This window comes from Rhipicephalus microplus, chromosome 1 (genome assembly GCF_043290135.1).
Source record: "Rhipicephalus microplus isolate Deutch F79 chromosome 1, USDA_Rmic, whole genome shotgun sequence".
Classification (NCBI taxonomy): domain Eukaryota; kingdom Metazoa; phylum Arthropoda; class Arachnida; order Ixodida; family Ixodidae; genus Rhipicephalus; species Rhipicephalus microplus.
In genome coordinates this window covers 80,843,855-80,870,999 of record NC_134700.1, presented here as the reverse complement: position 1 = coordinate 80,870,999, position 27,145 = coordinate 80,843,855, and the positions used below count along the sequence as shown (strand labels likewise).

General features: G+C 48.6%; 1 protein-coding gene across 1 annotated transcript in view; it reads right to left on the bottom strand.

Annotated features, from left to right (window-relative positions):
* The window catches only part of LOC142782390 (uncharacterized), a 252,259-nt gene that overhangs the window by 64,513 nt on the left and 160,601 nt on the right, over positions 1–27,145 (bottom strand). The window contains exon 2 of the mRNA XM_075882247.1: positions 21,578–21,826. Coding sequence (XP_075738362.1) covers positions 21,578–21,826 — 249 coding nt within the window. The remainder of the gene's footprint in view (positions 1–21,577; positions 21,827–27,145) is intronic.

Below are 27,145 nucleotides of genomic sequence, written 5' to 3'. Positions count from 1 at the left end.
TTCGTGTGAGTTCGATTTGTTTTCTCAGTGAGGCCGTTAGTTTGCGGATGGTAAGGGGTGGAGTGGCGATAAGAGGAGCCACAGAGGCGCAAAATTTTTTCAACCACATCGGCGATAAATTGTTGTCCACGGTCACTGATGACGACCCGTGGAGCACCGTTACGCAGTATGACCCGTTGTAACAGAAAAGAAGAAACAGTGGCTGCTGTGGCCGATGTCAGTGCGTCCGTTTCCGTATAACGCGTTAAATAATCCACGCACACTATAACATATCGGTGGCCCGATGGGGTCTTAGGAAGGGGTCCGAGCAAGTCGATGCCGACTTTTTCAAAAGGGGATGTCGGTGGAGGGATGGGCTGCAAATAACCTGCCGGGGCAGTGGTGGATCGCTTGTGGCGCTGACATATAGAGCAGCTGGCGACGTACTGTTTTGTGGTCTTCCATATTTTCGGCCAGTAGAACCTCTCACGTAGTCGATGTAGCGTACGTGTGAAACCGAGATGACCGGATGTTATGTCATCGTGCACAGAACGAAGGACGACCTGGCGCAGGCTTTCCAGCACCACTAGAAGCAACGGGAGGCCATCGGCTGGATAGTTTCTTTTATACAGCGAGCCATTTGAAATTTTAAAGTGCTTGTCGACGGAGTTATGTGCAACTTCGAGCAAGGGTTTCAGAGTAGGGTCGCGCTGGTGCTCACGTTTGAAGCTGCTGGTATCTGGGTAGTCGGACGAGACAGAAGCTAAATAGTCATCAATGTCATCGTCATCAGCATTGGTGTGTACTGAAGGAAGGCGGGATAAGCAGTCGGCATCTGTGTGACGTCATCCGCTCTTGTAGGTAACAGAAAAGCTGTATACTCTTGGAGGCGCAACGCCCAACGAGCCAGCCGGCCAGACGGGTCACGAAGTCCCACAAGCCAGCATAGTGAGTGGTGATCGACCGTATCTACATGGCCGTGGGAACTCACTGCCATGTAGGTACGGTCGGAACTTTTGAATGGCGAAGACAACTGCTAAGCACTCGAGCTCGGTGACGGTGTAGTTCGTCTCTGCTCAGGTCAGTGTCCGACTGGCACATGCTACGACGTGCTGACGGCTGTTGCAGAGTTGGACCAGCACAGCACCAACACCTAGCCCACTAGCATCAGTATGAAGTTCAGTCAAGGCATCAGGATCAAAACGTTTTAGGATGGGTCCTGAAGTCAATAAAAACTTCAGCTGTTGAAATGCAGCCTCACATTTATCATCCCACAAGTACGGTGTGTCTTTATGAAGAAGGGACGTCAGTGGGGAGGCAAGTTGTGCGAAGTTCTTAATAAATCGGCGGAAATATGAGCACAGACCCAGAAAACTTCGCAAGTCCTTCACTGTTCGTGGTGGTTCAAAGTGACGAACCACTGCGGTCTTCTGTTCGTCTGGTTGCACGCCTTCTTTATCCACGAGAAAGCCTAATACGAGGGCTTGACGTTCTCCAAAATGACACTTCTTTGAGTTTAAAACAAGGCCAGCTTCGCGTAAGCATTCAAATACTAGCGACAAGCGGTGGTTATGCTCTTGAAAAGTTTTGCCGTAGATAATCACGTCATTTAAACAGCACATGCAAATTTCCCATTTTAGTCCACGGAGTACTGTATGCATAAATCTTTCGAATATTGCTGGAGCATTGCACAAACCAAAGGACATAACGTTAAACTCAAAGAGACCGTCTGGTGTTACGAAGGCCGTCTTCTCTTTATCTGAGGGATGCATAGGAATTTGCCAATACCCAGAACGCAAGTCAACAGAAGAAAAATAGGAGGCAGAATGCAGGCAGTCCACGGCGTCATCTATACGTGGCAAAGGGTAGACGTCTTTTTTTTGTGATGGCATTTAGGCGACGATAGTCTACGCATAATCTCCATGAGTTATCCTTTTTTCTCACTAGAATGACAGGAGCTGCCCATGGACTACACGATTCTTGTATGACGCCCTTCTTTAGCATGACTTCAACTTGCTCAGCGATGACTTTCCTTTCGGAAGGCGATACACGATAGGGCTTCTGGCGTATTGGTGGTGCTTGTCCTGTATAGATGCGGTGTTGCTTACGTGAAGACGGTGGCGTAACGGTAGACGTCTCGTCTTGGGCAAAGTTAAAGACTGAGGCGTAGCGTGCGATCACCTCCTGCAGCAGCGACTGTTCAGTTGATGGAAGTGACTTGTTAATCATACGGTCAATGCTGGCAGAATAGTCGGGGTACGAGTTGGCGTGGGGTTTGTTTACATCCAGCGACAGTTGGAGTGACCGTACGGTAAGAGTACTTTGCTCTTGAAAGCTTGCCAATTTAAGTCCTGCAGGCAGATATATGGGCTGCGCGGAAACGTTTACAGTCCACAAATCGGCACAATCATCGACGGTGAGCATGAGGCAACGAGGCACAATAACGTTTTTCTTAAGTGCGTTACTGAAGTTCGGCTCGGCTAAACCGTAGTAAGAACCCGCACAAGAACGCGAAGAGTTTACACGCACAAACATTGCGGTATGCGGGGCCAAGCAGACGTCTTCAGACACGGAAAACACTTCCAAGCAGTCATCAACGGTATCTTTCGTCAATGGAGACGGCAATACGGGACGAAAAATAATCCCACCACTACCACAATCTAGAGTTGCACCACATTTCCGCAAAAAAATATATATACCTAAAATGACGTCGTGGGTCGCTCGTGCAAGCACCGTTAGTTCAGCTCAAAACGTTTGATTTCCTACAGAAAGTAAAACAGAACAAACTCCAACCGGACTCAACGTTTCTCCCCCTACACCGCGGAACGTAGCACTCCGATTCCAAGCAAACATTAATTTCGTCAGGCAATTTTTAAAAGACATGCTCATTATGGAAACGGCAGCACCGGTATCAACTAGTGCAACAGTACTCACATTGTCTGCAAAAACACTCACTTTGTTCTCAACCATTACAACACAAGGGGGTCTTGCGGAAGATGATTTTGTGGCCTCGCCCCCATTGGTCGCACGAGTTAGTTTCCCAGTGGTGGTGGCGTCCCCGAGCGGCGACGCGGAGACGGGGATCGCTGTTGGCGTGCGGGTGGTGGGGTAACGCTGCGGTCGGAGCAAGGCGAGTCAGCACGTGCTGCGTGTCGCTGTTGGAAAGAGCCCTGAAATGGTCGAGACTCGCCACCAGGTACATAGGGCGTGTACACGTTGAATCGTGGAGCTCGCTGCTGGCGACGGTAGCAGTACCTAGCGATGTGTCCAGGTAGCCCGCAGTTGTAGCAAGTACGGGTGTCGCGTCTAGTCGTCCCAGGCGAAGTAGACCTCGTCGGTTGATATAAGCCGGGCCATGGTGGCCGAGGAGTAAACCGCTGTGATGCAGCTTGCCTGCGTTCCTGGTTTTCGAGTGGTCGTTCACTCCTTCGTTCGAACCGATCGGTGTAATTCGGGCGAAGCTCAAAGTATCTCTGTCGCATCCGAAGTACCAGTGGTTCATGGGGCCGTTGGTCGAATGCACACTGATGGCAGACACCAGTGGTGTCCACAGCTTGCAGTTGAGCAAGTTCTTCCTTAACCACTCGTTTTATAAGAGAAGAGATGTCGTCCTGCGATGGAAGGTTGACACTTGCAATCGTGAACACATTCTCAAGACGTCCAAATTTTGGTAGGACTCTCCTGCTCTTTAGCGCTTCAAACGCTCGACAGTGTCTCCTTAGGTCGGAAGGTGTGTGTAAGTCTTCCTTAGTGATAAGAAAATTGTATACGTCTTCCGCGATTCCCTTGAGCAGATGACCTACCTTATCTTCGTCAAACATGGTCGCACTCACGATTCCGCAAAGCTTCAAGACGGCCTCGATGTAGGTGGTGCATGTTTCGCCAGGTAACTGAGCTCTGCGTGAAAGCGTTTGCTCCGCCTGCTTGACCTTAGCTGTTGAGTCACCTAAACACCTCTTCAGCTCGTCCACGAAAATGTCTCATGTGGTCAATGCACTCTCATGGTTGTCGAACCAAAGAGACGCGGTGCCGACGAGAAAAAAACACCACGTTCTCGAGCTGCTTAGCAGTGCTCCAGCGGTTGCTGCGACTCACTCTTTGGTAGTGCTGGAGCCAGTCGTCAACATCGCCATCTGGCTGCCACAAAAAGGTCCTCGGCTGACGTTCCGGCATGCCGCAGCGATCTTGTCCTGGCGCGTGAGCGTGTTGCTCATTAGCAACGAGGTTAGTATAGCCTGCTTCCGCGTCCTCCATGTCTGGTAGCTGCAGTGGCAAGCCTGCCAAGCGTCTGCTCCGTCGCAAAATCGGTAGAGCTGGGTCGTCCAGATCGATGTACCCGGCACCTGCACCAAACTGTTACGAGTGACTGTGTTTATTTAAAGATGAGGTGAAATGGCGTTGTGAAAGAGCAGCGTACTTCTGAGACAGGCCTAGAAAGCTTTTACCCACCCACACAGTCCAGGCGCCGCTCCACTACTCTTCTTCTTCTTCCACGCCCCATAGGCCCGAGCATCTTCAATTTTCAATATATATATATATATATATATATATATATATATATATATATATATATATATATATATATATATATATATATATATATAGTCTAGTAGATCCTCCGTGAGCGGTCACAACGTGGTTTATTTCGACGTTTCGGCCTAGAGTCTGGCCTTCATCAGGAATTTTTTATTCCTGATGAAGGCCAGACTCTAGGCCGAAACGTCGAAATAAACCACGTTGTGACCGCTCACGGAGGATCTACTAGACTATATGCAACGCTACGGCCACTCAACCACCATGCCTGCATATATATATATATATATATATATATATATATATATATATATATATATATATATATATATATATATATATATATATATATATATATATATATATACTTTTTTTCTCGTCCTCCCGCGCTCGGCGAGCGTGAGAGCCCAAGTTCTGTTACCGCTTCTTTTATCATTACACTCGGCCATGACTACGAGCGTGCGCAGCTGCCGAAATTGTCTCTGTAGGGCGGCACTGACTTCGGCACAGTGTTGGCTTGCTAGCTAAAGTGCCAACGATGCCTCTGGCAGTTGGCGTTGTTGGCTGCGAGCCGTTAGTCTCTCTGGTGGGCAGCTTTCACTGCATCGTGGTGGTCGGTCAAGGCCACGCTGACTTGTCAGATGAACCTGCCGTAAGTATGTCTCGTTGGCGAGCCTGGCAAAATCGCACTGGTCGGTCTCGGCCACATGGCGACGGCAGATAAGCCGCAACACCTGCTCCTGGCGGTGGGCTTTGGCTATGTCGCATAGGCAACAGTGAATGGAGCATGCCCGGAGAAAGATGCCGAAACAGCATTCGAGGAGCCACCATGGCTGGCAAGCTCTCTTGGTCTTTTTTGACCAAATCCGCATATTCAGCATCAAAAAGATGGCCTGAACACGTAACAGGAGCGTTCTGCGGCCCTAGGGAAACCGAAAAATATCCCTCTGTAGCCACGTTAACTGCACGAATGGCGCTCACTCTCCCTGTTTTCGTCGACGCCCGATATTTCTGGAAGTGGTCCAGCTGACCCCCTGGATGCCTGTGTTGTAAGGTAAAGCGCAGGTTTCTTCGCGATCAATACTCTGTCTCAAGGCAAAGGAAACAGCGACAAGGACCCCACCGCGCTCGTCCCCATCCAGTGAAAGACTCTCGTGGAGCTCCTGTGTGCTGGACAAATCGCACTCTATCCCAACTATCCGTAGGACGCCATTGGTCCACAGTCAAGCGCTGCAGCTCTTTTCTCTTTCCAAAGGCCGCTCATTCCATCACACACAGGCATGTTCCGGGGAGTTCAAGTTGAGGTTTCAACCGGGACGGTCGCATTTTTTTTATCGCTCCTCCCGTGCGTTTTTTTTTCAACGCTGGCTTCGTGACTTCGAGCGCCCAGCCCTTCTAAGGGCTACGCCAGGCATGGGCCCCTCTGTATTTGGTACCGGGATCGGGCCAGCCAAAACCGAAAGACTCACTTCCATCCGAAGCAGCAGAAAGTTCAGTATGCGACACCGACGATTCGTGACAGGAGGCATGTCACTCGGCTGCAAGTGCGCAAAACTTGCCTTCAGGCGCGCGCGACGAAGAGCACTCCGTCAAGGACGTTCCATCTAGGGCGGACTCGGAGACGGAAGAATCATCTGTCTCCAGTTCCTCATGAGAATTTCTGACACCATGGTCGTCCCAACGCAGCCGGGACATGGCATGGGTAAAACTGGCCCCCAAGTTTCCGATTCAACACTCCAACTCATCTCCCAACACAACCGGACGCCGACCCACAATAGGAGCTCGTCATCCAGCCCCCGGTCCTTCCTGCAGCAGTGGGAGAGCGTGGCGGCACCATCCTGTACCACTCAGTTGGCAAAAAGGCCAACTACCTCGCCACGACCCGCGAAGCCATCGGGGCCTTCCTGTCCGGCTTCACGGCCACTCGGCGTGTCTGCGTCGATTTTCAGCACAACATGGTCGCAGTGGATATCCATCTCCTCGCGGATCCCACACCCCTGCTCTAGGTCAGCCGGATCTGCGTAATTCACGTGAGGGAAACTCCTCGTGGAAAACAGCTGCGTGGACACCGTGTACGGCGTCGACACAACCCTCGACTTGGATGGACATCGGGGCCAACCTCGACTCAGTCATGCCGGTTGTCTTTTGTGTCCGACGAGGCAGGTGCCTCACGCTCACATTTCAGGGCACCACGGTTCCGCCGGTGGTGGCCCTCTTCAAACATCAGAGGCCGGTACGCCCTAGACAGCCGCGCCCCCTTCAGAGTGCCCACTGTGGTCGCTTCGGCCACGCCACAGCGACCTGCTCGCGTGACCAACGCTGCCTCCGCTGCAGTGGAAGCCACGCGACAGCACAGTGTCCTGCGGAGCGCCTTCACTGCTATAACGGCAGCGGCACCCATCCGGCTAACGCGCCGCGCTGCCCTTCCTGGCAGATTCAGCGCAAGGCCGCCGTCAACTTCACCTCTTCGGATGGCCCCGTGACGCACCGCTAGAGAAAAAAAACTTTATTATATCTATATACAGGGAGTATGTAGGTGGTGGCCCGGTGTGAGCCACCCCTCACAAACACTAGGTGGGCTCCTCATTACAGAAGCCCATTGGCGTCCAATGCGACTCAGGCTCGGTTGACCAAGACCTTTTGGGTCACCAGGTCGAAGCAGCTGAGCAGGGCCGCCTCACAGTTCTCCCAGGTGGTGTTTGGTTTTGGTTTGAAGCGAGGGGTTGACAGGCATGCCCTCACCATGTGGAAGATGTCTGAAGACTTCTTCTCACAGTGCGGACATTCTCCTGTACAGGCAGCTAGGATCGAGATATTTAAAAAAAATTGTCAGATCCCACGTACAGTGGGGATAGATGATATGCAAAGCACGAATGATAAACGTTGATAACATATGTCACTTAAAATCAGCACAACGTTACGAGGTGGAGGTAAATGATGCTGTACATGACTTCCGTGTCATGGTTATCAGGTTTGGATGTCATCTACCTTCGTTATCTAAGGACCACCAAGCGGCATGCTTGCGTAGTGAGACGCATGTCATGTCGGCTCCGTCGGAAATCGACGAATGTTGCATATTTTTGGCCAATATCCACCAAAAACTGGTTTCAGCGTTGGGCGAAGTCGTCAGGAACCTCTGGATACCTATTTTATCCAAGTAGGCCCATTATCCGGCAATCTACGACTGGTTGAACATCACGCGACGCCCGAGCCCGGCTGAGCCCAACGCCGGCGAGGCTTACGCCCGGGCTCCCCAGCCATGGCAGAGTCCACGAAGACAGGCTACGACCCAAGCACGATGTAGTGGGTTGACATCGAGGTGGAAGAAACACGGGAAGGCCCCATACCAGGTGAAGACGAATACCTTAAGATCGTGGTTCGCCAGCTGCAAGAGAAGCTCGTTAAAATGAAGCCCCGAGGCTCGACGGCCGCCGCCCAGCCACAAGCTCGCAAAACAGGATCAACACCCGCAGCTTGCGTTGAGTCCCCGCGGCAGCTGGCGACGTGTAAGCCAACACACACGCCTCGAATCCGGTCGCACGAGTTGGTTATTGTGCTTAAACCAAAAATAACCATGGATCTGCGCGCTGCATTCGGCCCAGGCGGGATTGGCACCGCAGTGCAACGCTTCACGGGCAGCACCACGAACGCTGGTATCTCCGTGTGGCCAGTGTGGGACCAAAACATCGTTGTTGTAGGTGTGAAAACGGAAAGCCTGGCCTCGAAGCTCATTGGGGACATCACGCTGACGATCGGGGACCGCCAAGTACCGTTTCAAGGACATTTGAAATCAGCCGGAGAAACCTGCAAGGGTGTCGTCACCGTCGCAGACAATGAAACTTCGGAATCCCTTCGACGCAAGCTCAAGTGGATCGACGGCGAAATTTTGTATGTGCGGAAACTCGGAACATCCAATGTTGCAGTGGTGACCTTCAAAGGACGCCGCGTTCCAAGATTCATTCACTACTGCTGTGAAAACTTGCCAGTGCGCTACTACTAGAAAGCGGTTCCGGCATGTTACCGGTGTGGAACGGTGGGCCACAGACCGGATGCGTGCCCAAATACAGACAATCAGCGGTGCATTCACTGTGGTGCGAAGGTGGAACTCACTCCGGAGGGCTCAGCGTAGCACGACTGTCAACCCGAGAGCCTTATATGCAGTGAAAACCATTTCATCGGCCCTGCGCAGTGCGTCGGGAAATTCCGGAAGGCATGGAAGCCAGCTCTACCACAGCGGGAACATGGACTTAAAAACAAGCAAGAAGAGCCCTCAGCACCTCTCAAGACTGACGAAAAAGCAAAGCCCATGCATAACAAGCCCAAGCCGATCAAAGCCCCAGCCAGACAGAAGTCGAGGCCGCTTACCTCCGGCGCCGAGGATTTCCCGTCACTGGCAAACCCACCTAAAGAGGTGAGCAATTAGTTAGGGGTCTCCTTTCAGTCTCCCACCACCACCACTGCCTCCCCCCCCCCCCAATCCTGAAATTTTAAAACAATTGGAAGCCACGAAAAAAACACGTTGAAACTCCGGAACGCGAAAATTGGGCGCTGAAGGCGTCACGCGCTGCTACTCCTCCACCACCGTCGGAACCAGTGGCTATCCACACCTCCAACTGCTCGGACGATGAGCAGGGCACTCAGTCAGACGTATTGGGTAACACAAGTAAAACTTCGTGGGTGTAACCCCAGCTATCCCAACAGGAAAGCATATGAATACGCGGGTGTAACCCCAGATATCACTGGGGTTACACCCGCGAAGTTCCAAGGGACGAAAATCGGCAGAACTCATATCCACTCTTCGTCTATCGCTTCTCACAGATCCAATGAAGCCCACTAGAATTAGGAATTCTGTAAACCGAGATAGTTGCCCGGATCTATCACCGACTAAGAACATTTCCTACGCAACATGGCAAAACCTAGAAGAAGAAGAAACGCTCGGCAGTGATCACTGTCTCCTCAGAATAACACTCTCCGCCAACATAGGGCGTAGAACATGAAGCCAAGCTAAGCTGACAGATTGGACAGCCTTCCGCTCACAGGAGATCCCCTCTGTGCCAGGGGCGGGAGGATATACGGGATGGGCAAAAGAGCTCCTTGCAGCCAATTCCAAGTGTTTTAAAACTATAAAGACAACGGAAGACACCCCCGCCGTCGATAAGTACCTGCTCCACCTTTGGGACGCCCGCAGAAGCATAACTAAACGATGGCGGAAAAACAAATTCAACCGCAAGCTCAAACTTAGAATAGCGGAGTTGAGTAAGCAAGTGGAGGAATATGCTGCACAACTGAACGAATCCAATTGGATAGAACGGTGAGATGTTGTAGCTAAAGAAATGAATACAAGGAAGGCATGGCACCTTTTTCGAACACTCGTGGACCCCGCCCAAACCAGAGGAGAAGCGCAAAATCAGCTCCGTCGAGCCTTGCACAGTTTTCAGGGAACCAACTCCCAGCTGGCTGATGCTTTGTGTGCTAGATAACTATGTCGCACCACGGATCCCAACAGGAAAGCATATGAATACGCAGGTAGACAAAACAGTCGGCTCGATGCCCCTTTTGAATTGTGCGATCTGAAAGCAGCACTGAAAAAATGCGCAGGGGCACTGCCCCGGGCCGAGACCTGATCACGGTAAAACTGTTAGAAAATATGTCAGACGATTCTTATCGGCATCTATTGCAGTACATTAACGCAATCTGGGATGGCCAACCACTGCCAACTGAATGGAAAACAGCAGTTGTCACATTCATCCCCAGACCAGGCAAGCAAATCAGCACGGACAACCTCAGACCTATATCATTAACTTCATATGCCGGTAAATTATTGGAAACAATGGCTAGAGACCGTCTCACCACGTACCTCGAGCGCAGGGGGTATTTCGCAGATTCTATGTTTGGCTTTAGGCCACACCTGTCTGCGTAAGACATCCTCTTGCAACTAAAACGAGATATTATCCAACCCATTCCCTCGACGCACAACGACAGAGCAATCCTTGCACTTGACCTTAAAGGCGCATTCGACAACGTTAAACATGAAAGCATCCCGAAGAACTTGAGTAGTACCCATTGCGGTAAGAAAATTTTTGCCTACATCAGAGACTTCCCCTCTGAGAGACTGGCGTTCATTCGCATAGATAACGAGAAACATAAACCATTCAAAATGGGGACGTGGGGAACACCGCAAGGACCTGTCCTATCTCCGCTGCTATTCCACATTTCCATGATGAAGCTCCCGCAAGCATTGGCAGTAGTGGAAGGAATATAACATGCAATGTACGCCGATGATATAACAATCTGGACGAATCGGGGCAGCTTAGGAGAAATTGAACACCGCCTGCAGCAGGCCGCCTCCATTGTGGAGGACTATGTGGCCCAGTGTGGGTTGCACTGCGCTCCAACTAAATCTGAATTCCTGCATATCAGAGAAAACAGTAAAGATAGGACGACCCTAAACTTGATGGTATAGGGATCAACCATACGAGAGGTTTCAGAACTACGAATCCTTGACCTTCTGATTCACAACAGAACAACAACAACAACAAAAAAAACAGCACCACGCTAGACAAGCTACAGAGAATTGGAGAACAGCTAGGCCACATGATCTGCCGAGTGTCAAACAAGCGCGCGGGGGGGGGGGGGGGGGGCTACGAGGAAGGGACGTGATTCGGCTCGCCCATGCTTTTGAAGCTAGAAGGATTCTATATTCAATACCGTACTTACGAATGACTAAACACAAAGAGAACAGAGTCGATTCTATGCTAAAGAAAGTAATTAAGCGCACACTTGATTTACCCATCAGCACTTCAAATCAGAAACTCTCTGCATTGGGAGTCCTTAACTCTATACAAGAGCCCACCTCACAAATCAATATACACGTCTTACGCAGACGCCCCCCGGGCGGCGCCTAATGGACCGCCTCTTGATCCGGCACGAATGCGAAATTGAAAACGTGGAGCGTATTACTGAACTTTGGAGAACAAAACTCTGGGTGTCCCCGTTTCCCCACAATATGACCAGTGAGGCGCACCAGGGTAGAAGGCAAGCGCGTGATGAGGCACTTGAACAATGGCTTGGCTCCCGTAATGGGGTCTATTACGTCGATGTGGCCGGGCCGTCACTTAGGGGATACTACTTGGCGGTGGTAATACATCAAGGAACGCAGGTGGACGGCCTCACTTTCAAAGCCACAAGCTCAAGTAAGGCGGAGGAGGTGGCCATTGCACTGGCAGTATCCCATCCAAACTCAAAACAAATAGTTACAGACTCTCGAAGAGCCTGCGAGAGCTATCTTGCAGGAGAAATCTCTCCATTGGCTAACAGACTTTTAAAATTCAGCATCAGGAACCGCGATCCTACCCCAAAACGTCTTATATGGACTCCGGGATATCAGGGTCTACAGGGTAACGAGGCTGCAAATGCAGCTGCCCGCATGCTTACTTCTCGGGAAACTCCCCGTTCCGCTGTTAGACCTGAACGTCCCACACATTTAACACGGTCTCGAGAAATCAAAGAATATTACATTCAGCAACGCCGCTTGTATCCCGCACCAGCGAAGGGACTCTAGAAAACGGAGGAGCGCGTCCTGCGGCACCTACAGACAAACACGCTGCTCTGTCCATCCATACTCAAATATTACGACCCAGAAATAAGTGGGCAGTGCCAGTACTGTGGGGAAGTGGCCAACACTTACCATATGGTCTGGGCCTGCCAAATGAACCCAAAATTAACCCCCTTTTCCAACCCCACCAAAGAGGACTGGGAGACGACCCTACTCAATAGCTCCACACTAGAGGAACAGCGAACTCTAGTCCAGCGGGCTCGGGTGGCGGCCTCGACTAATGACGTCCCGGACTAGGGATGCCAACCAGCCCGGTGGGGATAAGGGCTATCTGGCACAGCCAGCATCAATAAAGGTTTTTTCCTGTTCCTCCGGTGTGCCGCGACAAAATGAACGCCGCCGAGAATGCATTGGCGCCTTGACTGTGGCATGTAGTCATGTTCTCACATGAGATGCATCTCATGATTATCATGTTTGCACCAGTCACATACTTTCGTCATCCATTGGCATCACGTAATACCAAATTTAGCATATGTGAAGCTAGCGAAACGGCCGCGAGCACATCATCAGTGTGGCATGTCGTCATGTTGTTACATAAAACGCTTGTCGTGATTATAAAGCTTGGATGTGTCATTTACATATGTCGTGCGTTCGCGTCACGTGATGCGGAGTTTGGTACATGCGAAGCTAGCAAAACGGCCGCGAGAGCATCATGAGCGTAGCATGTAGTCGTGTTGTTACATGACACGCATCTCATGCTTATGTTTGCACCAGTATTATGCCTTCGTCATTCATTTACGTTCCGTTATACCGAATTTGGTATAAGTGAAGGTAGCGAAACGGTCACCAGCGCATCATGAGCGTGTCATATAGTGATGTTGTTACATGACACGCATGCCATGATGTTGTTGTTCGGGTCTGTCGCTTGTGTTCGCCATACAATCATGCTATACCATACCAGTTTTGCAACATGCCATGTAAACGAAACTACCGTAAAAGCTGCAGGACCATGAAATGTAATTCATGACGTTCATGACATACATGTCATGATTTTCATGTAATGACCAGTCAAATACGTTCTTCATACAGTCATGTTATGCTATACAAAGTTTGGTATCGATACTATTATCAAAACGGCCAGGAGAGCTAAAAGACGTAGGTGGCTAGATAGATAGATAGATAGATAGATAGATAGATAGATAGATAGATAGATAGATAGATAGATAGATAGATAGATAGATAGATAGATAGATAGATACGCTCAAAGTCGCCGAAGTTCGCTAAAAAATGCGTCGCATTTAATAATCTTGCCTTTGCCTCCTGCAGCGGGCGACACTGGAGGCTGCGTCTTGCCGGCCGCTGTTCCGGAGGCCGGGATGGCGTCGGACGCCGCTGTATTTGCTTGAACGTACGCGCGACGTGCGACCACTTCACTTGGCGATTGGTGCCGAAAACTCGGAACAGTGGAGTTGTCGTCTTGATAGGATGGAACTGTAGTCGAGGCCATGCCTTCGGTATCGTAACCCCGCAGGTGGGATGCGGTGGCGGCCATGTTACCTCGGGTGGTCGGTGCGACGCCGTCGGCGTTCCAGGCCACCAGGTTCCGGTATTGCCATTAGGCGTAATGGTGTAGTCCCCATGGCCGGGTGAACTTCGGCCGTAAAAACTTGAAACGTGGACCCGCTGGGTCAAACTTGATTCCAACGGGGTCCAGATGATTTGCTGCGTTGATGGACGTCGGGCTTGGCGGAGTGCAGGTGATTGAGCCGTGGCTCCAGCCGAAAATCGACGGAGCCGATTTGCCGCATGTCTTGGTTCATCGCGGGCTCGCAACGTCTCACGCACCCCCAAGCGTTGAAGAAAGCCAGGACCACTGTCAACAACATAGACAAGCGAGGCAGCGTGGCAGTAGTGCTGGGCGGCTCCTTTCGAGACGCTATCACTGGTGGTGACCGATCGGCGCTGGCATCTGCTCCTCGTCCTCCTGCTAGTGCGTCTCATGCCCATATACAAGCATGAGGACCCCATCACCCTCTCCCCTGGATATCTCGGACCCCGAAGTCAAACCGAAGGACGTGGTGATAACCGCACTCGCGGCGGTGATCCGCACAGTGGTAGTGTTCCTACCGCCTCATTCTGTGGTTCATGGACGTGTTGCGGCTCTTGCTGCGCTTAAAGACATCGTCCCTATGAATTAAGGCGTCTGGATTACGACATAAAGTCCATCGGGACTCTCATCAGCGTGTTCAACTGATCCTTTTTTTTCTTTTTTGTTTTGTTGAACTTTTTTGTTCGTGTTGCGCTACGTGCCCAGGCGAGTGTTTTTCGCACTCCGCAGCTGGATTACTTCATCGAGGCCATCAGAACTCCCTTCTGTGACTTCAAGCTAACTCTTTCTTTTGTCCTCTTAGTTGAACTGAACTTTTAGTTTTTCGTGCTTGAGCTACGTGCCCATGCGAGTGTTTCGCGCGCTCCCGTCACTTCATGCACCTCTTGTGCTTATCATCATCTTTTTCGGTGGATATATTTCGCCAGCCTTCTCGGCAGCTTTTCTGGGTGGTTGCGGGTCTTCGAGCATGCACTGTATGAGGCAGAGCGAATGTGATTTCTACCCTTTTCTTACTTTTTTTTCTTCTGTTCCTTCATTTACCCATTCCCCCATCCTCTGCGCGGCTCTGTGGAGGTGTCCTCCATAGAGAAAGACAGTAACGGTACCACACTTATTTCTTCCTTTTCGGCTTTCATGGTCACTCGCACAGGCGTGTCCCGGCATCCCCCAGATGGCCATCGCGGGCAAACATGGTCTCGGCCTCGACCGGCGTCTGGAGGGACATCCGTACGAGGGAGTACGAGGGGAGCCGGCACGCCCAGCTCAGCCAGGCGAGATGAGCTTGGGGCACATGGTAGTAACTTGTGTGGAGGAAATGAAGCCTCGGCTTCCCGTCTTGTTGGTCCTGCGTCAGACACCAGCGCAGTTCTAGAGCACTGTTTGAGTTCAGTGCCTGTTGGACTGCACGGTGACGCGGCCCTCGACGATAAGCTGCACTGAGCAGTAAGAGCCTCGTTGCGGTGCTTCTGCAGAGCCCCTTCCTCCGTAGCGGCGAGGATGGAATGAGTAGTGGCAATGAGGTCGGAGTCAATCCGTCCAAACCGAGCGATTAGCTTGGTGCTCCAGTCCCCCCAGGACTGCTGCCGCGCGCCTTCGTATCTATGCCACGCCGCGGCAGCATTCCGAAGGTGGTCAAGGGCCATGCACCGCTTCTTTTCGTCCGTCCAGGCTTCACAATCTCCAAGAGCATTGACGGTCGCCACCCATTCCTCAGCATCGCCCTGGAATCTGCGACCCAGGTGGTTGGAAGGCATCCAGTGGTGGTGACATGGCAGACGAAACTCCGGAAAATAGCGACGCGAGCCAGCCGCGTTGGTGAGAAAGCTCTGTGAGTGTACGTCAGAGCTTCCTGCGGCTCTTTGGTGAGCTCTGTTGATGGGCTTGGGAGGCAGCTGTGGCCAACGCCTCATAGATGACGTGTAGTCCTGGCAAGGCCGCAGGGAACAGTGCAAAACTTGACACCGTTAAGGTGCTGACCTCGAGGCTCGGTCGCGCGATGGTGTGCGAAAGCTCGGTGGCGCTTTCGGGCGAACCACCTGGGAAGCCAGTGGTGACGTCCAAAAATTAGTCCTCAATTAGCGTACTCACAGCGGCGATATCTTTGTGCGAGAGTGCTAGGACAACATTCTCGAGCTGCTGAGGTGCCGTTGGAATACTGTGTGAGGTGGTGTCACAGAGGGAAACGTGAACAGCATTCTCGGGCAATGGATGGTAGGCAATGCACTGTCTTGGTGTGACTGCGGTGAGCCTGCCCATGAGCCATCAAGAAGGCCTGGACATCGTCCTCGAATGGTAGTGGTTGAGAGAAAGAGACAATGCCCGAGCGCTGCGCATGCGGTTTGTTTGTTTGTTTGTTGCCTGTACGCACTGGCACATACCCACTCTGGGGGATGGGCCGTAAAATCTAGCAGTAGCATATATGCGATACACTGACTGAGAGCCTGTTGTTAAAAGAAGAAAATATTGAAAGAATATAGAATAATAATAAACTAAAAGTTAAGATGAATAAGAGAAAAGCCGAGCTAATGCTGTATTAGAAGACTGAAATTTTGAGTAGAGCAGACAGCTGAGTTTTTCTCACCCGGTCAAAGTCGAATGAATGTGAGACTTGCATTCACATTATTACAAGTATTTGGCAAAAATATATTTAGGCACGCATTATAATGACATTCGCTTAGATTTAGAATAAAATTGCATACAGCATCGAATACGTTTCTGTGGCAATGTCCCAAGCTGGAGGCACTGAAACTAAGAACTTTATATGCAGTTAAATTTAAGCCTACTGTGGAAAATGAAACAACTAGAAGTTTTTTCTAATAAATGAATAGTTTCTTCATGATATAAAATAATGCTCTAGTGTTTCTGTTACTTCGAAGACTGGGCACAGGGGAGATATCGCTAGAACGGCTCTGTGTAAATAAAAGTTTAATAGAGGGACAAGACATAGAAATTTGGTTAAAATAACTTTTATCTTTTTAGATTGATTCACTGAGGCTTCCAGGGATATGTTAGGTGCTGATAGTCCGTCCATTTAGTAATATTTTCTATCATATTTGTATAAATAGCCCATTTTCCACATCTGATCAACACTCCGTGTTCTGTTTCTGGTAGTACCGATATCTGAGGACCATCAAACGAGGCTCCAGCTAATGAATCGGCCATTTCATTCAACTGTATGCCACAATGGCCTGGGACCAGTAACTTCAGGAGCTTCAGTTGGGGTGGAACTAATGTGTTCAATGTCACTAGGGCTCTTGGTTGTTCTGGAGCTGTGAGAGCAGTACACACCGAAAGAGAAGCATGTCTTGTCTTGTCGCCTAGAAGATCTTGGCTCATATCCACAAGGGGGATTGGCCTCACTGTACCTTATAATTGAATTTTTTATACAATACTTGCTAAAAAAGAGAGAAATTAGAAAAGAACAATAACAATGTTCCTTTGAAGAAAAGGGTGAAGAAGTGCAGAAGAATTCGATAAAGCAGAATATATAAAACAAATGAACAAAAATGAAGGGGAACAAAGAATTCGATATATCTGGCAGTACCACTAGCAGCGTATCCTTCCGGTTGCCTGAATTAATTTATGTAGCGCTGACAGAATAGCACTGCGGCCCGCACCCAACTGACTGGCTCCAAACGATAAAATAGTGGATGTATTAACTGCCAATCCGAGCATACCATTCGGTCTCTCAAAAATTATTCGGCGCAGTGAGGCGAAGCGTTGGCATGTGAGAAAAAAGTGATCTATTGTTTCCGGTTCATTGCAAACTGCAAATAGGTTAATTAATGAAAATCGTGAAATTTTACCGAGAAACTCTACAGCGAAAGCTCGTGAGGGTCACCTCACATTGACGGGAAAGGCATTTTGTGGTTTTCCATGTGAATTGCAAGTGCCGAAATTCTTCAGATTGTAGGAGCGATGTTTCGTTGATTTTTAAGATTAACAGGCGTTCAGTAATGATCATTGCACTGTCTTCGTTTGAAGGCAGTTTTCGGAGCGCAAAAATAATAGCCAAGAGCTCAGCTTCGAAAACCGGAGTGAAGTCCGGCAGTCTTACAGAGCATGACCAACCGAGGTAATCAGAGACAATTCCTACTGCTGCCTTTTCTTCATTCACAGAAGCGTCTGTGGCTATTATGTTCTTTATTTCCGCATGAGCTATGCTATCTTCTAACCTGTTATTCAGAAAACTTGAAGATTGAAACTTAGATAGTGGGTGGAAAACTTCATCATATTCTTTCGTAATATTGTGATTTAATGTTTTAGTTCACATTGCCGATCTGATGTCTACATTTATGCTTTCTAGTTTCCTTTGTACAAAAATAACCTGGAGAGTGCGAAAGCGTGGTTACTGAGCGAGGAAGAAGATGTCGGGGTCACTAATAAAGGCATATACAGACCGTCTCGCTGATAAGGTGTAAAATTTTAAGAATGTTTGTACAGTTAGGATACGGAATCGGCAAAGAATAGTTGGTATGCGAGCTTCCTGATATAATACAATAATAACGACCTTTGGAGTCGCAGACACAAACGTAGCGCTTCTCGCTCCAAAAGAACTAAAGGTTTTATTTGTACGTAGGGCCACCCGAAAATAATATGCACCCGAATTCTAGTATTGGGCGCATGTACATTTTGTATATCAATAATAAGGTTTGTATACGTAACGCATATTTCCTGTTGCTCAACCTGCGCACTAAGCCTGAAGCTCGCTGTGCCTTTGCCACGATATAGTCTATGTGAGCGCTCCAGTTAAGTTTCTCATTATAAATAACGCCCAAATATTTTATATACTCTACTTGTGGAATCGGTTCCTGCTTATATACTACAGAGATCTGAATAGAATCTGCTAGTTAAAACACCAGCAGAGCACTTTTACTGATGTTTAGAGACAATGAAATTGATTGCAGCCGAAGTTGCAGGGAATACTTGTAATTTTGCAATTTCAAAGTGAAGAATAAATGTCTTTGTCTGCCGCAAAAAACACGATGTCGTCCGCATAAATGTAGACAGTGATATCTCGTCCAATGAGAATAGAGCTCATCATAACATTGAATAATAGCGGAGATAGGCCCGCCCCTGGAGGAACTCCGCGTTGCTGTTTGAATTTAGAATAGCGGCATCCACGCTTTGCACTATAAAATGCCCTTGATTTTAGAAACTCTGCTAACCACTCAACAACATATCGCGGAAAGTTAAAGTCCTGCAACGCATTCAATAAAATTGAGTGCTCAACGCTATCATAGGCTTTAGCTATGTCTACTGTTACTATACCGCGTAGTGCCGTCTTTTTCGGGCAAGCTGTATTCGGCTCTCTAAATCGGCATGAGCCCACCAAATTGAGCACTCGCTACGAAAACCAATTTGGTTTGTCTTCAATATTAGCGTGTAAGCCATCCAAGCATTTATTCTGTTACTTAAATGTTTCTCTATAATTTCAATCAGGTGAGATGTTAGAGATGTGGGTCTGATATTGTCGATGTTAAAAACTGACCCTCGTTTTTTTATAATGGGAGCCACTCTAGCTATTTTTCGGTCATGGGTTATCCTGACATTGCTTAAGCAATATTTTGTAAGGTTGAGGATGTCACCGGGTGATATCTTGAATAAAATTTTAATCATGGGAACTGTTATACCGTCAGGACCAGGAGCTGACGAGGGTAAGTTTCTAATTACGCTTGACACTTCAGACAAAGCCACCTTTTTGTAGTCAGTCTTTATGAAAGACTGTTGCCAGTTGATTGTGATAGTTAAAGGAAATCTCTTAGCTAGATCTCTACCGATTGCCTCTAAAGAATGTGTCATTTATTCCGGCGATAACCGGTCATAATTAGAGTTAGCTAAAGCCAGCAGGATTTTGCGCGATCTCAAATATCAGAATAACGCTTTCTTATTTATAGGTTAAGAAAGAAAGTCGAAATGTCTTTTGACATAGTTTTCTTAGCTTTAGCCAACGTGCGTTTAAACGTAGGTGCAACAAAATTGTAATCGGCCCGATTTTGGGGGGACTGATTATCAACTAGCTACTTCAAGCTCCTTGTCGTCGTCTAGGATCACGAGAGCGATCATAATTCCACCACTGGCTACCACGCACCCTCTTCGCAGACTCAATGAAAAATTTGCTTTTTTGAACGTTCTTTTAATTACCGCACTTAATTTCATGCATTTAGTCTCATCGTTGTTTTCAGTGGGAGAAGCCAAAGCAACTTTTAGGTCATTCTTAAATTTGGAATAATACATAAAGGTTCGAGCTTGGGAACATGATGGAGTAATGAGGCAAGTAATTTCAAACAGTACTGGCAAATGGTCACTGTTGGTGGCACAATCTAGGGTAGTCCAAAATACGCTAGAAATACCCGAGCTTATAAAACTGAAATCTAAGACAGAGCGGGATTGGTCTCGGATAAATGTGGGAGTTCTAGCGTTGAGGCATGATAAATTATTGTCTATAGACCAGTCCCACAAACGTTGTCCACATTGATCGTTCCTAAAAACCCAACTAGTGTGGTGATAATTAAATGCTCCGACCATAATTTTTTCTTTGCACCACAAATTAACAGCCATGTCTAAACATCGCATGTCTTGTACACCCACAGGAAAGTAAAGATTTACTAGGGAGAAGGCTGAGCACCCAGGCAAGGTGATGTCTAAAGCTAAAATTTCGCATTCGGGGGATATACGTTTGTACGAAGTTTTGACCTTCACTAATTTTAAATGTGAAGCATTTCTTGCCGAACTTCAGCGACCTTAAACGTATCCATATCATCCATATCATCAGAATCCTGACCATCCTTATCACTGTCATCACTTATTCTCTGGTTGTCTGTGCGAGAGGGCCCTGCAGCCTGTACTTCTGAAGGAGCTCACTCTGCTTCTGCCTCACTTGGTAGGAGGGTAAGGTCAGCAGGTTGTGAAGCATCCTTCATATCTCTCGGCGATCCATATGGCTCTGCCATATGGATCGCCGCACACCACTCCAGCCATCATCGCTGCCGGACGCATTCGTAGGCATACCCTGCCTTGGCGGCACCGCGAAGGCGGTCGATGGCAGTTGCCCATTTTCGGTCTTTCGGCCACACGTAGAGGACGCTGTGCGATTTGACTGGCTCTGCCACTCAAGCCACCAATTGGCTTTGGCAGGCCTAGTGACATGTACTGTTTTATTTAAAGAAATAAAAGGTATTATTATTATTATTATTATTATTATTATTATTATTATATACTTGTGTCAATTGATTGGCTACATTATAGGACAAGGAGTCACAAAGGGTGGTAGCCAGGCGATCTATAGCTTTCTCCATTGCTTTTTTGATCATGTCCACAATGGACACTGAAAGAGAGGCTTCTAAAGTTGCACTATGTTGGGCTGCAACAACAGCATATCATTGGGTTCTAGCCTTAATTTCAGCAATGGCGTCTTTTCTTGAACATCGTCTGCGATAAACAATTTCCAGAATTTCAATTTTACGCGCTTTGACTGAGCAATTCGCGTTATCTGCGCAGTGAGCTTCATGACAAAGACCACACCGTTCGTCAATACTAGTGCATTCCTTTGCATTATGCGCCTCACCACAGCTTCGGCATCTGGGAGCTGACCTGCATCCATTTAAAGTGTGTCCATAGCGCCAACATTTCTGACACTTGAGGGGGTGAGGCGACAGCTGTTCCACTCTGAATATTAGAGACTACGCCTTGATATCAGTGGGCCGAATCGACCCGGCTAATGTGACAATCACAGACTCAGTTGGGATCTTGTTCTTTCCTACGACTCATGCGCACCTATAAACTGCAATTGCATCTGCCTAACAGAACACCTCTAAGAGCTCAGCTGGAGTCATGTTGATGTAGACGCCTCGAACGATACCTTTGACGCATGCTAGGTGAGGAGGAATGAAGGCGCTCACCGGATTGGTTGCGAACATCGAGCATTTGTAGTAAGTCTCTGACACAGAGCTGGTCAGGCGAAAAGTAGACAATGCCTCCCTTGCCGAGCTGCCAGACTCTGTGATGCTGTTATAGTGAGCTGTCGCTGCTTTGAGTTCTGACTGGATCACTTTTGGGTTTTTCATCCTAATGAGACCCTCGTTGCTTGGGACTAGGGCCACAGGCCCCGAGGCGATGCCATTGCGAAGGAACTGGTCTACTGGTAGCTCCTGCGGAGAAAGAGAAGCAGACCAGAGGTAAGCCGCTAGTCCAGGTGAAGAAAACGGCATTTGTCTCGACTGACTAGCCAAAAAGGCACTAGCTAACCAGTTCTGAGACTTTAGATGCATCTATCTAAGAGGAAGTTCAGCAGTTGCTACTCAAGTTTCAGCCAAATTCCGAGAGCAAGCAAGCGGGAAGGACACTAGAGCAAGCAGTAGAACGTAGCAGCAGGGCAGTTGCGCGAGATAGCTTCTTCTTCCTTTGACCGGTGGTTCTTCATCTGCATCGTTCTGCTCTTCTTTCCACTAAGCCCCACATGCATCCATGCCCAAGCTCCACTACATCTACATTACACTACACCACGCTGCGAAGGTGCACAGGGGGCTCTAGAAATGCGTTCGGGTGGACGACATTGGCTGTGCCACAGTGGTCGTCGATGGCCTATAGAAATTGTCTCTGGTGACCGATGCTGACTGTGTCGCTGTGGTCACCCGAAACAATGCTGGTGTTCGAATTGGTGCTTTGCTGATGACGCCTCTGGTGATAGCGACTGACTAGATCTTGGTGGTCTGTCCCAGCCACGCTTCGATTTGGTTTGCACAGACAGAACTGCGTTTGGAGGACAATACCGGCTGCACTGCGATGGTTGGACTCGGTGATGCAGACACTTTTTGCGGAAAGCTAGCAAACACACACCGCTCGGTGGGCCTCGGCTGTTCCCTAGAGTTAGCGCCGGACGCAGCGCGCCAGGAGAAAGTTGACGCTTCTTCGCGATAGATGACACGTCAATGGGCGGTTTCGTGATAAGCGAAAGGATAACATTTGTGTGCTTGTCGCGGAAAACCTTGTCGCTTGACGTAAGGTGATCAGGTGTGCATTTGGTGAACGAATGCTCTTCAGTTTGCAGAAGTGGCTCTGATGTGTCTGCGAGCATGGTGACGCGTGTCATGGACTTTTCATTCGCGAAAGGCAGGCCATACACGAGAGGCACTGGCACCTGCGTAAAGGTGGTCGTGGTCTCGGGTAACGCCGAAGATTTCGAGATACTTGCCGGATATCCTGCTCGCGGCTGCTATCGCCACCTGCTGCGCTGCCATCTGCGTTGTTCTTGTTGGGGTGGCGGCTGCGGGTATGGTGAGCCCCAATATTGTCCATGCAGTAGAGCGATAGGTGCCTTGTGCTTTCCTGGCTTCGTCACTGTAGGCGCGTCAGGCCCTAGAGGCTGGTGTCTGTGGGTGCCTTAGCGAAGGTGAATCCAGGACCCGCTCTTCAGACAGCTCTGGATGAGGATTGGTTTCAACCTCCCCCAGCAATCTACTGTCTGATACAGGCACAAAGAGGTAGACGAGCAGTGAAGTGTACATGCGTACAACGTCTTGAGTAGAGCTGCCAGAGAGGCTGTGTTATGGGTCTCGAGGGCACCGATGAGCTATCAAGGCCATGTTCTTCATAAGCTCGACTACCAATGAAGGGCAGGTTGGCGGATGCCTGAGGTGCAGCTTTGTTGCGGTGTGGTTTGCGAACGTCATGAGTGGTAGAGACTTCGCTGGCAGGCACGACGTCACCGGAGTCGCAAAGTAGGCGGAACAGGCTAGTCAGCTTATCACACCACTCCAACCATCATCGCTGCCGGACGCATTCGTAGGCATACCATGCCTTGGCGGCACAGCGAATGCAGTCGATGGCAGTTGCCCATTTTCGGTCTTTCGGCCAGACATAGAGGACGCTGTGCGAGTTGACTGTCTGAGTCCACCCGAAGACGTCATCTTGAATACCGTGAAATTATGTTGTTGCCCATATAGCCCACGATGGTGGGATGGTTGGCGAGAATCCGGATTGTGCCCGCGCCAAAAGGCCAGCTGCTCTAAGAGCTCCGCCACTGAACGCCGGAGCTTGCGATGGTTGTCGGGTGCGCTGGCCTCAAAGTTTTGTGACGCGGCTGCAGCCAACATGGCCTTGAGTGCGCACAATGTTGGCAATGCGGCCGGCGACAGCTTGGAACAGGGCGCGAGCAAGGCGTCAGTCGTGACGCGGAGTTGTGCGATGGTGTGCGGCTGTGTCAGATGATTCGACTGGACACACAGATCCGGCATCCACGGAGAATACAGTGACTCCGGTCCTTGTAGTGGTAGAATGCAGGGCCAAGGACGCATGGGTGGCTTCCCTTGGAAATTCAGTATGTGTGAAAATCGTGGCAACGGGATCCTTACCATTAGAAGCGCCAACGGCGTTCTTAGGCAAGCGGACCCCGTGTGATGTCGTGTCGGTGCCTGGAAATGTGGCGTGAACGAAGCGATGTTGAGCCACCGAGGAGGCTTGAACGCCGTCCGCGGATGGTGCTCGAAGCGCCGACAGGTTGCCAGCGATGGAGAAAGCATGTACGCCGCCCTTAGGCGAGAGGGGCCCGTGTGCAAGGTGGGAGCGAAGTATAGCGCCACCGGACAGGTTTCCCGGAACCACAATGGAGGCTTGGGCGCCGTCTGCTTGTGATGGGACCGACACTTGCCGCGACGGTCGCCTAGTAGCTTCCATCAGCGAGGAAGCGTGACGGTGTTCCTCGGGAAGACGCGTGACCTCAAGCTGGCAGCTGAGTTTCGCCAAAGCCTTTCGACAACTGCGCGATTGTCAGGAAGAATTAAGACACAACACCCGTTCACTGGGCATGTTGTTCTGTTTGTTTGTTACTCTAGATAAATAGCGCGTACCCACTTTGGGTGATTGACCAAGAATACAACGTTGAGACTGTTAAATGTTATTTTAGGTAAACTATGAAATAAAAAAACCAAGAATAAATAAATGAAGTGGCAACACTGCGTAAAGTATTCAATTTAACTGAAGCAATATGCTTTTGAGCTTGTATTCCAGACTGCCATAATAAACTTATGGGAACAGTTTTGAAAACTTAGGTCTTAGTCTAATGAAATGACGAGTAATTTTAAATACCTGATTAAAATAGTACTCGTTGAGTAGTTATGATAAAATTACACACGGCATCAAAGGCATCCCTGTGGCTGTACTCCAAGGCTGAGGCACCGAAGCTTAAACCATTTTCCTCCGATAAGGTCAAGCAAATTTTTTTGCAAAATGAGTAATTAGAAGTCGAGTTATAATACGAGAGTATCTTGAACATGACAAAAGGTAATGTGATGTATTTTCCAGTTCCCCGCAGAACTGGCGTAAGACCAGCACTGTACCAGTAAAAGTTTAATGAGGGACACGACATCAAAATCTCGTGATCGTCACTTAAATTGTCGAGAATGTTTCCACTGTGATTTCCATGGATATTTTAGGTGAACATATTCCGTCCACGCGGTCATTGTTTCCATGTTATCTGTGGTGAAGTATTCTACCACCAGGACAACCTGAACTATTGGGAGATCTATAGCGATGAGCGGGCTAAGACATCGGCCAATTCATTTATTGTTAACTCACAGTGACCTGGGACCCATACTAATTTCAGGTACTTCAGCTGAGACGGGACTAAAGATCGTAACGTCGTGATGGCATGAAATGTATGAAAAGTTGTAATAGCTGTGCATACCGAGAACGAATCAGTAATTGTTACTGTCCTGTTCTCATTCATCAGAAGTTTTCGCAGTGCCACGATGACTGCCACAAGCTCCGCTTCAAAAACCGGAGTGAAATCGGGTAGCCTCACGGCAAATGACCAGCCATGTGATTGGGAGACTATTCCTACGCCTGCCCTTACCTCACGGAAGCATCTGTAGCTATTATGTTACTTGTCTGTGTATGCTCCAGGAAATCTGCTAACCTGTTCTCTGAGAATTTGCGGCATTGAAATTCAGATTGTGGAGGATCGATATCACCATAATCTATACTAAGAATATGATTTGAGTAATCAGCTAGATGAAATTACCTCACTAATGTTGACATTTATACTTGCCAGTTTCTTTTGTACATATATTTTATGCAGTGTAGAAAAACGAGGCCAAAGAGCGAAAAAGAACTAATCTGGGTCACTGATGAAAACATGTTGAACCCTTCTCACTGGTAAGCTGCAAAATTTCAGAAATGTCTGTACTGTTAACAAGCAGAATCGACAGAGCAATGTAGGCAGACGCGCTTCTTGATAAATAACATTAATTGCTGCAAACCTAGGGAGCCCCAGACACAAGCGCAGAGCGTCCCGCTCCAAGAGAACCAACGGCTTTGTTTTGTAGGCAGGTCCTCTTGGAAACAAGACACATCCAAATTGTAATATTGGGCGGATTAACATTTTGTATAACATTAACATGTTATACAAAATGTCTTTACGTACGCCGAATTGGCGATTACTCATTATTTTCTGTAAGCCTAAAACCCGTTGGGCCTAAGCCGCCATGTATTCTATATGTGGACTTTAGTTTTTCGTTACACAACACACCCAAATATTTAAGGAGGTTTACTTGAAGAAGGGGTTCCTGATCCAATGCAATGGCGATTGAAATGTAACCGGCTATGGGAAACACCAAGAGAGCACTCTTATTTACATATAAAGCCATTGGAATTGACTGCGGCCATCTTTCTAGCAAGTTAAATTATATTTGTAATTTTTGCTGTAGAGCATAAATATCATTATCAGCAGAAAAGAAGGCTATATAATCAGCATGCACATAGACATAGATATCCTGGCAGGTTGGTATGCAACTCATTAGTATATTAAATAGAAGAGGTGATAGAAATCCTCCTTGGGGAACTCCGCGACTCTGTATCTAGATGACGAGCATTCATCCTTGGCACAATAGAATTCCCGTGAGATCAAAAACTCTGCTAACCACGCCGTCATGTACTTTGAAAAGTTTGAAGTCGTCAGTGTACTCAGAAAAGTCGAATGTTCAACGATATCATAGGATTTTGCAATGTCAAGAGTCACTAGCACCGCGTATTGTCTTCTTTTTTAGCAAGCTGTATTCGGCTCTCTAAGTCTGCATGGGCACACCAGATAGAACAATCTGATCTAAATCCAACTTGTTGAGGTTTTAGTATTGGTTGGCCTTCTATCGAACTAGTGATCTTGCTGTGCAGAACCCTCTCTGTGAGTTTTACCATGTTATTAGTCAAGTATATAGGTCTTATATTTGTTATGTTGAACCCTGATCCCTATTTCTTAGGTATTGGAATTACCGTCGCTATTTTCCAATCATAAGGGATACATGCAAGCTTTAGAGAATAATTTATAACATTAAGAATTTCACAGGGAGATATCCTAAATAATATTGGGATCATAGGCACTGTGATTCCATCCCGGCCCGCAGCTGAAAGGGGTAACTGCCTTATCACGCAGGAAAGTTCCGACATTGTATCTTCCTCAAAATCAGCCTGGTTTG